Below are 10,581 nucleotides of genomic sequence, written 5' to 3'. Positions count from 1 at the left end.
TCTCTGAGCTTTAAATGTTCTTCCCCTAAATTATTCCCACTGACTGCTCCTTTACTCAAATGTCATCCTTAGCGAAGCCTTCCATAACTAACCTATTTAAAATAATATAAAGGGCTATGGAAAAAAGAAGGGAAATGAGGACTGGAGTATTATCTTGTGTGTTTTATTTATCTTGATTACTGTAGCTCCTCCCATGAGAACACCAGGATTTTTGTCTTTTCAGTTCACTGTTGTATCCCCATAGTCAAAAATCAGTGCCTAGCAGATAGAAAACACTCAGATGTGTCCTTCTAATGATATTTAATACAGCTAATAACCACAAAGCACTTATTAAATAGGCCAGGCCTAGTTCTAAACATTTTACGTATTTAATCCTCCCCATAATCCTACGAAGAAAATGCAATTACTATTTTCATTTTACAGAAATGAAGGAATGGAGGAAACTGAGGCTCAGAGAAACCAAACAACTTTCCAAAGGTTACACAGCTAGTAAGTGGAGCGACTATTTGTGGAATGAAATGAATGAAATTCGACTTGGCGCCGGGATGGAAATTGACACGGTGGGAGCGGATGCGATCAATTCACGCGAGTGCGTGCAACTTGAGCGCACAATGCACCGCCTGACGCCAAAATCTAAAAGAGGATGAGAGGGTGCTTTGGAAACAGCGCGGAGAAGGCTCCAGTGAGCCACCGAACTGCCATCACCAGCCACCGCTCAGTCCACGGCGGCATGGAAGCAGGAAGTAGCGGCGGGCGTCGCGTGGGGTGACGTCACAGTGGCGCCGGCAGCGAAGGGCGGGGGAGGAGGAGGAGCGAACCGGGCTTGGGGGGCGGCTGCACAGTCTCTGGGATCCCCAGGCCTGGAGGGGGGTCTGCGCGCGGCCGGCTGGCTCTGCCCCCCGTCCGGTCCGGAGCGGGCCTCCCTTGGGCCAGCCCGATGTGACCGGGCCCAGCGGAGTCTGAGCTAGGAGCGGGTCCGTCGCGGAGCCGGAGGGCGGGAGGAACATGACATCGCGGAGGTGAGGAGCCCCGAGGGCCCGGCGCGGGCCTCGGCCCGGCCCCCGCCGCTTTCGTTCAGCCCCGCCCGGGAGGGGGCGGCCCGGCTGGGCTTCGGACTCCCGCCCGGGGTCGCGGGGGCAGGCTCTGTCCCAACCCCCTAGCCCTCCCGGGCCCGGGGGTCCGACCCCACCGCGCCCCCACCCCTCGGGTCCCCATTCATTTCCTGCCTCCCCGAGTTCCGGCTCCCGCAGCCCTGGGGATGCCCGTCTGGACGGGGCAGGTAGAACCGCCCGGGGAACCGCGGACGCCAGCGGCCCGGCTCGGCGCCGCATTCCTGACCCATTGCCTCATGAGAATTGCCTCATGGTGATTCCGAAATAACCCCGCTCACTTGGGGAGGCTCCTCGGCCTGGGACGCGGGAGGGGAGAGTAGGGGCCAGTTGCGCGGGGCCAGGCCCCCGACGGTCGAGCCGCTCCGGGACTCTCTGCTTCTTGCGCGCATTGGGGGGCTTTACTCAGGATCCCTGACCCCTTTATATCCCTCTTTGCATCTCCTTTCCCCCCCACCCCTCACGTGCCAGAAATGGAAAAACTGACTGTATCTGCAGCTATTAGAAGTATTTCCTTCCTCTGCGATCTTCGCTTTGGGAGATGGGAGGGAAGGGAGCTGTATGTCTAGTTATTTAATCCTTCACAACCTTAAAAGTCAGGTAACATTAATCACCCCCGTTTTACGGATGTGGAAACTGAGGCTCAGAAGAAACATGCTAGTAAATGATAGGATTTGAACCTAAGAGTCAGAAGGAAGGTTAGTGAATTAATGAGATCCTTTAAAAGCTCAGGGTAGTCATACTACTAATAGCTAACATTTATTTAGCTCTTACTGTATGCCAAACAAGTTTAATCCTTGCTATAACTCTATGAGGTAGGTATTGTTATCCCCGTTCTAAAGATGAGTAAAGTGAGTTTCAAAAGTTAGGCAACCTGGGCTTCCCTGGTGACACAGTGGTTAAGAATCCACCTGCCAATGCAGGGGACACGGGTTTGGGGCTCGAGCTGTGGTCGGGGAAGATCCCACATGACCCGGAGCAACTAAGCCTTTGCGCCACAACTACTGAGCTTGTGCTCTAGAGCCCGCGAGCCACAACTGCTGAGCCCATGAGCCACAACTACTGAAGCCCGCACGCCTAGAGCCCGTGCTTTGCAACAAGAGAAGCCCACGTACCACAGCAAAGAGTAGTCCCCGGTCCCTGCAACTAGAGAAAGACCGTGCGCAGCAACGAAGACCCAATGCAGCCAAAAATAAATTAAATAAATAAATTTAAAAAAAGAAGGCAACTTGCCTAAGGTCACTCAATCAATAAATGATGGAGCCAGAACCCTCTTGTTAATTACCAGGTTACTATTATTTTATAAGTATTGCCAATAATTTGTAAGCCTTAATTTTGTTGTTAAACAGTAGTGTGATCTACTGTTTTCAGATAATGATCCTGCTATTTTGTATTTCCACTCTTTATATACAATTCATATATAAGACCCATTGTTTAGACTTCATTGTCCTGTTATGGTCACTGTCTTAGACATTTGAGAAACTGTTTCAAGCTGTTGGAGTTATTTGAATGAGAGACTTTTCAAAATATTAGGAATGTCTTCTCAGAAATACCTGCACATTATTCATTCATGGAATGAAAAGAGAGAGAAAGAAGAAAACTGAAAACTTAGGAAGTGAGTGATTTGGACAGGTCTGTTGGCAAGTGCTTACAGATCTGGGTAATATATAATTGCATTTCAGCAAAACAGTGTATAGCCTCAAATGTTCTAATTCCTTAGGGAGCTTTTAAATAAAACAGTTGTCTATTTAATCTGTCAAATAGTCATTGAGCCTTTTGTTCCTTGTGTCTGCTCTTCCAGACAAGTAAGGATCTGCTTCTTTTAGGAAACAAAGACTGGGGGCTGGGAGTGGGGTAGGGGCTGGGTAGTAATAGACCCTACATTGTCCAGCTTGTTAGTTTAGAAGCCAGGAAGTGTGGGTATAGCCAAAGCAGCAAGTGGTAAAGATGACAGCTTGAAACGGAGTAATTCCTCCTCTCCTCCAGCCCTCCCTTACCTATTATGGAAAAGAAATGTGTGCCACCTAAAAAGCAGATTATGAATGTAACACACATAATTGGGGATTATTTATTATTATTTTTCAGATCATAGGTCTATTTTATTATTTTAACCCAGCTTTATTGAGGTATAAGTGACATGCAACAAATTGCTTATATTTAAGTGTACAATTTGATAAGTTTTGACACGTGTATACACTCGTGAAACCATCACCACAATCAAGATAATGAACATATCCGTCACTCCTTTTGATGGCTCCTCGTGCCCTTTATAATCCCTTCCTTGTTGCCAGGCAAACACTCTTCTGCTTTCTGTTACTATACATTAGTTTGCATTTCCTAGAATTTTATGTAATTGGACTTTTATGTGTGGCTTCTTATGCTCAGCAAAATTATGTTGAAATTCATCCATGTTGTAGTGTGTGTCATATAGTTCCTTACTTTTTATTGATTAGTAATATTCCATTTTATGGATGTACCACCGTTTATTTATCCATCCACCTGTTGATGGATGTTTGGGTTGTTTCAGAGTTGGGCTTCACAAATAAAACTGCTCTGAATGTTCATGTACAAGTGTTTGTATGGATGTATACTTTCATTCCTCTTTGGTAAATACCTATCAGTGGTATGGTTGGATCACATAGCAGATGTATATTTAACTTTTTCAGCAATTGCCAAACTTTTTCAAAGTGGTTATACCATTTACATTCCCACTGACAGTGTATTAGAGTTCGGTTCCTCCACATCCTGGCCACCACTTGGAATGGTCTGTTTTTAAATTTTAGCCATTTAAAGGGTGTGTCATTGTATCTCATTGTAGTTTTTTCCCCCATATCAGCACTTTTTAATTTTTTAATTTTACTTATTTAGTATTTTAATGGAGGTATAATTGGCATAGAACATTAGTTTCAGGTGTACAGCATAATGATTTGATATTTATTCATTGTAGTTTTAATTTGTATCTTCCCTGGTGACTAATAATGTTGATCATCTTTTCATGTGCTTATTTGCCATCAGTATATCTTCTTTGGTGACACGTCTATTTGATTAAATACTTTCCCTTTTAAAATTTACTTGTTAAAAAAAATAAAATTTACTTGTTTGTTTTCTTATTGAAATTTGAGAGTTTCTTATTGATACAAGTCTTTGATCAGAATTGCAAATATTTTCTTTTAGTCTGTGGCTTGTCTTTTCATTTTTTAAAGTGTCTTAAACAGAGGTTTTTGGGCTTCCCTGGTGGCGCAGTGGTTAAGCGTCTGCCTACCGATGCAGGGGACACGAGTTCGTGCCCCGGTCTGGGAAGATCCCACATGCTGCGGAGCGACCGGGCCCGTGAGCCATGGCCGCTGAGCCTGCGCGTCCGGAGCCTGTGCTCCGCAATGGGAGAGGCCACAACAGTGAGAGGCCCGCATACCGAAAAAAACAAAAAAAAAAACAGAGGTTTTTAATTTTGCTGAAGTCCACTTTATCAGTTAAAAAAAAAAAAGGATCATGCTTGTGGTGTCATTCCTAAGAAATTTTTGCTTGACCCAAAATGTCTCAAATGTTTTCTCTGTTTTCTACAAGTTTTATAGTTTTAGGTTTATGATCCACTTTGAGTTAACTTTTGTATGTGGTATGAGGTGTGGCTGTATCTTCTCTATTTTGCATATGGGTGTCCAGTTGTTCTAGCACCATTTGTTGAAAAGACTGTCCGTCTTTATTGAACTTGTACCTTTGTTGAAAATCAGTTGTCCATTTATATGTGGGCCTATTTCTAGACTCTCTTCTGTTCCATTGATCTATTTGTCTTTCCTTATGCCAATACCACATGATCTTAATCATTGTAGCTTTATAACAAGTCTTGAAATTAGATAGTGTTAGTCTTTGAACTGTGTTCTTTTTCAAATGATTTTTAACCTCAGAATTAATTCATTCAACAAGTAGTTATTGAACCAGGCAGGATGAAGCAGTAGAATAGGCAAAGATCGTTGTTCTTATGGCTGAGAGAGAAAGTGGACAAACACATGAATAAATGAGACTATTTCAGGTAGTAATAATTGCTGGGAGGGAAAAAAATAAACCGACTGTGGAGAACGTGGTTAGTTTTGATAATGGGTTTAGGAAAAGTCTCTGAGGAGGTGATCATATGAGCTGACTCTTGAATGACTAATATTCTGAATTTTGTTTTGTTTAATTATCAAAGTAATTCTTTTTGGTTCATGGGTTTAGGGTTTAGAGTTTGTATGCATTTAATAATTACAATGTCATATATTCAGTATGCTGATACATCTCAACATCACAGGTAAGGAAAGGAAGGTATGAGCAATTATATGATTCTCCCTCCCACCCAGGTAATATAGCAATGCTAGTGCTGAGTTTAGATTTTGAGATTGCTTGGCTGCCCTACTCTGCCTTGTTTAGCTGACAAAACTGGCTGTATTCTTCAGCATCTGGTGCATCTTTTGCATTTGCTTTTGTTCCTCTGGAAGGTAGTGTCTGAGGGCTTGAACTGAGAGGGCCAGGAAATTTAGCTTGTTCTCAGACTAGGCTTTTGATTTATCTGATGCAGGTCAGGTACATTTGTCCCAGGCTCTCCTTAGTGGCCCTGTTTGTTTCTGTCCTGTGGGAGTAAATAAACTTGCCTTACTGAAAAATAACAGTTCTATGTCTTTCCAGTTGAAACTGGGTTGTCTTTATTAATGTCTTGCCCCGATGTAAGCTTGGGTTTTTGTCCAGAGCTGCTCAAATGCAGGGGCCACTGCTAAGATCACTTACCCTTCTTGCAAGTGGTCAGTGTGGCGAATGTTAGAGAGTCGCACCAGAGCTGGAAAAGCAGAGCCACCCCTTGTTTGTAATTGTTACTAGCGGGCCTTGGTGTACTTGGTTAGGCGGCTATGGAACAACAGAAGATACTGTGCTTATTCCTCTTTCCCTTTGGGAAACACAGACAGCACTTCCCCTCCAATGCTTTACCTTTTTAAGGAAGGGAAGGCAAATACTGATGTTTGGCAGGTTCTGTGGCAGTTGTGGCCTGCAACCAATGGTTTGAGACCCTCCCCGAAATGGATTCAAACACCCTAAAATGCAGCTCAGTTCATTACTGAGTTTTGGAGGGTTGTGTGCATTTAGCAAGCTTGTATAGGCTGTGATCCTTGGCAGCACTGAAATATGAAAGATACGATTCATGTTCACAAGGAGCATTGAATTTAGAGAGGGATCCGACTTGTAGGCCAGCATCAAATGAGTTTGATGAACGTAGTACCAAACTGAAACTGAAATTTGTCAGTATAGAGCATACTGTTTAGAATACGTACATACTTGTATACTGATATACACATTCATGCACACTGTATATATGTCTGTCTATATGCACATACATATACACACACGCAATATGTTTATTTTAAAAATAGTAGACTAGGGCTTCCCTGGTGGCGCAGTGGTTGAGAGTCCGCCTGCCGATGCAGGAGACACGGGTTCATGGTCCGGTCCGGGAGGATCCCACATGCCGCGGAGCTGCTGGGCCCGTGAGCCATGGCCGCTGAGCCTGCGCGTCCGGAGCCTGTGCTCCGCAACGGGAGAGGCCACAGCAGTGAGAGGCCCGCGTACCGCAAAAAAAAAAAAAAAAAAAAAAAAAGTAGACTATAGATCCAAGTCTGTGTCATTCCATTGACCCACCGTAATGAAACACTGACCCATTCATTCAAGAACTTGGGATTTAACTTATTTATCGTGGGATTACTAAGTGCGGGGGGCACTGTGCTAGGCATTGGGTGTTCCAGGTTTTAAGGAAACAGCAAGTGCGAGAGTGCTGAGGTAGGGAGTTCTTGGAGTGCTTGAAGGACAGAAGCGAGCACGTGGAGGAGCTGAGACTGTGGCTGTAGGTGGGAACTAGACCACACAGGGATTTTTAAGGTCCTCACTGTCACGTGGACCATGGAGAGGAGTTTGGGTTGTATTTTAAGAACAATGCAAAACTATAGAAGGATGTGATCAGGGGAGTGGCGTGAGCTGATCTATTTAAAAATATCCCTCTAGCTGCTGTGAAGGGAGGATTGTAGGAGGCTGGAGTGGACCTAGGGAGAGCAGACGAGAGAGAGAGAGAGAGAGAGAGAGAGAGAGAGAGAGAGAGAGAGGCTTTGAACAGGGTAGAAGCCATTTGTGGAAAGACTTTTGGAGGCAGTTTCCATTTATTGTCTTGTCATCAGAGCAGAGATGCTGACCAGTGAAACTCTATGAAAAGATAATGATTTATAAAGACATAGCTACCCACTACCATTAGAAAGCTAGCTGCCTTAACTTTTTTTCTAGCCTCTGTTACCTAGAATGCTTGTCCCTATCGACTGCCCCTCCCTTGTGACTCATCCTTTTCCCATAGAAAATTAAAATTTAATTGGAAAAGAGGAATATTCTTGTAATCTGCAGAAAGTACCAAACTCTAAACTTTCTCCCCAAGGACAAAGATAATGATTTTTCTGGAGCAGCGGGTAAGAAAGCTATACCCAGTATCACTTTATATTTAGGCAAGAAACTGAAATAATACTTCGGATCCCTAGTTTAAATTCCCTTCTTAGCATAGCAGCCTTGAGAATAAGTTCCTGAAATTATTGGCCTGCTTGACTGTTTCCCCACATCACTGGGGGAAGGGGACATAGATGAAATATTCAGCATCATTGTATTTTCTTTTTGGTTCATCAGCATTTTTTTTTTTTTTAAACTCACTTGACATAAATAAGGTCCTGGCGTCAGTGAGCTAAGCCTTTGCAGAATCTGTATTCACTAATGAAGGATTTAGATTTCTGGTAGGATTTCTGGGCAAATAGTTTGGGTTTGTAAACTCTCTTGGAGGCAGGGATTCTGTCTTTCCTTTCTTCAGGCCCACTCAGCACAGGGCTGATTTGATTTAGACATTGATTTGAGGCTCTTTTTTGCAAGTGTTGGTGTTGTGTGTGTGTGTGTTTTCAAGCTCTTTCTGTGAGATGGGTGGTACCGACCTGGACCATGTTATGACCTGAGAGTCTTAATAAATAATAGACAGTGCCAGAGGATGACCGATTAGAAGGGATTGTCAAGCTCTGGCAGGTTTGCAGGAGTTAGAATGTGCAAGAGGAGAATGCTCTTCCCCCGCTTCCCTGTGTGACTTTTTCGCTATGCCCTTCCTCTCTCTTTTCTCCTCCCTGGTTTTTCTTCATTCCCCGAAGTTAATTCAGGCAGCAGTCGTTCACCAAGTGCCCACTGTATACATGAGGAAGACTGAAAATTTATCTGTTTTTTCTCATCCTGTATGGACCCACCTTGTTGACAGACCCAAATGTAGATATACTAATTTGCCCTTTTCCCCTCCTTTTAGGTAATACAGATACATTTACATTACTTTTTGGGGAGACTAACCTCTGCTATTTGAATTCACACTAGGTGGGAGATGAGGACAGGGTTTAGAGATGTACAGCCTCAGTACCTAATATTACCAGTGTAATAATCCTTGAGACCAGCTCTATAATATCACATTAGTCCTATTAACTCCACTATTCTTCCTTACCGTCTCTCACTAAGATCTCAGGGGTTGAATGAACTCTAACTGCTCTGTGTTAGCGATAAGCATGTTGCAAATCACAAAACTGCCAGTAATTGCACTACAAATATTAAACATGTAATTGGGAAAGACTTTTTTGGTAAATACAAAGGCTTTTTGAAAAAAATAGCCAAGGAAGGAGAGTTTACAGTATATCAAAACTCAAGTGGGTGGGTTATGGAATAGAACTTTCCATTTCTAATTATATACTGTTTGAGATAATGTAGGGACAGCTCCTGAGCTGTGAAGTTCAGTTTTTGAAAAGGCAGTGTAACATAAATGATTCATATCTCAAAATGGTCTGTGTGAAACTAACATAATTATGCAGGAGAAGAATCTATCTGCATATCTTCCACCAATAATAATAATGATAACAACAGTGATAACAAATGTTTATTAAGCCCATACTCTGTCTAGCCTTTGTGCTAAATGCTGGTTACTAAGTTTCCCCTGTAAACATCACTCTCCTGTGTTCACTCTTTTGTGTGTGTGTGTGTCTGTATGTTCACTCTTAATAACATGATAGGTATAATTAGAAGTTGGAAATGAAATAATAATGGTTTATTTAATAAAGGGCTAAAGAGACCACCTGCCTTATCTCCTCTGCCAATCTACTTGATGGGTGCTGGTTGTAGTTACCTAGCATCACTTCAGCAGTGGAAGTCACTTTTATAATGTCCCTCAGCATCAGCAGGATACTCTACATAAGTGATTTTTTTGTAAAATATACAAAGGTGAGAACACATGGTTGTGAATGAAGACCATCTACAGTCAGAGTTCTGCTTTAGAAAGTTTTAGAAATAAATAGCAGAGTGTGATGGTTAAAAGTTTGACTTCTGGAGTCTACTTTGCACACTGGCACATGGCAAACAGTAAATGTAGCTACAATTTTAACCAGCCATAATATATAATGGCCAGTAAATTATTTTTTTCCTTGCTATCAGAGCTAGTTGATAATTGAGGGGGAAAAAGTGTATGTAATAATATAAGCATGGAGAAGTCTTTTCTATTTTATAATTTATAAATTTTTATTAAATATAAAATATTATTAGTAGTAAATAATAATTCTGTCTTCTCTTTGTCTCCATACTCTTTCTTCCCTCTTTTTTTTTTTTTTTTTTTGCGGTACGCGGGCCTCTCACTGTTGTGGCCTCTCCCGTTGCGGAGCACAGTCTCTGGACGTGCAAGCTCAGCGGCCATGGCTCACAGGCCTAGCCACTCCGCGGCATGTGGGATCTTCCCAGACCAGGGCACGAACCCGCGTCCCCTGCATTGGCACGTGGACTTTGAACCACTGCGCCACCAGGGAAGCCCTCTGTACTCTTTCTTGATGGAAATTCTCATCTCTGTCTTATTTACTTTCTTCTCCCAGTCATCCCCCCCTTTTCAGTACCTATTGCAGGGTCCTGTTAAAATCTGTGCCTTTATTGTGTTTTATTCTGACCTAAAACTAAATTCCTAGTTTCACAGGTGAAACTCCTTGGAGTTTTTTTCTGTGCTAAGCATTTTATATGTATTAATTTATTTCCATTTCACAACCGTGCTGTGGGTTAAGTTTTTCTGAACATAGCAAGAAACCCAGAAGCCATAAAGGAAAAAGCTGATAAATTTAACCATGCCAAGATGAATTTCTTTGGGGAAAAAAAATAACCACAAGCAAGTAAAAAGGGAAAAAAGCTAAGACAAGTATTGTCACATGTATAATAAAGGATCATTTTCTGGTTCTATCAAGAAGAGCCCCTTTAAATCAGTAAGAAAAAAAATCTAATAGAAAATGAACAATGACAAGCTGACAACTCACAGAAAACGAAAAAAAAAGTGGTCGGAAAACATGAAAAAGTGCTAGTCTCACATAGAAATGCAAACTAGAATGGTACCATTTTCCATGACTTAGATAAAAAAGTTTGGTAATGTATGTAG

General features: G+C 42.5%; 1 protein-coding gene across 1 annotated transcript in view; it reads left to right on the top strand.

Moving 5' to 3' along the window:
* Positions 1-940: 940 nt before the first annotated feature.
* The window catches only part of PTPN11 (protein tyrosine phosphatase non-receptor type 11), a gene marked incomplete at its 3' end in the record, with an annotated part of 74,350 nt that continues 64,709 nt past the window's right edge, over positions 941-10,581 (top strand). The window contains exon 1 of the mRNA XM_079717059.1: positions 941-1,019. Within this exon, the coding sequence (XP_079573185.1) occupies positions 1,006-1,019 (14 nt within the window). The 5' untranslated portion in view covers positions 941-1,005. The remainder of the gene's footprint in view (positions 1,020-10,581) is intronic.

Source organism: Hyperoodon ampullatus (genome assembly GCF_949752795.1).
Source record: "Hyperoodon ampullatus genome assembly, chromosome: 13".
In the NCBI taxonomy this organism is placed as follows: domain Eukaryota; kingdom Metazoa; phylum Chordata; class Mammalia; order Artiodactyla; family Ziphiidae; genus Hyperoodon; species Hyperoodon ampullatus.
This window is presented reverse-complemented; position numbering and strand designations above follow the sequence as displayed.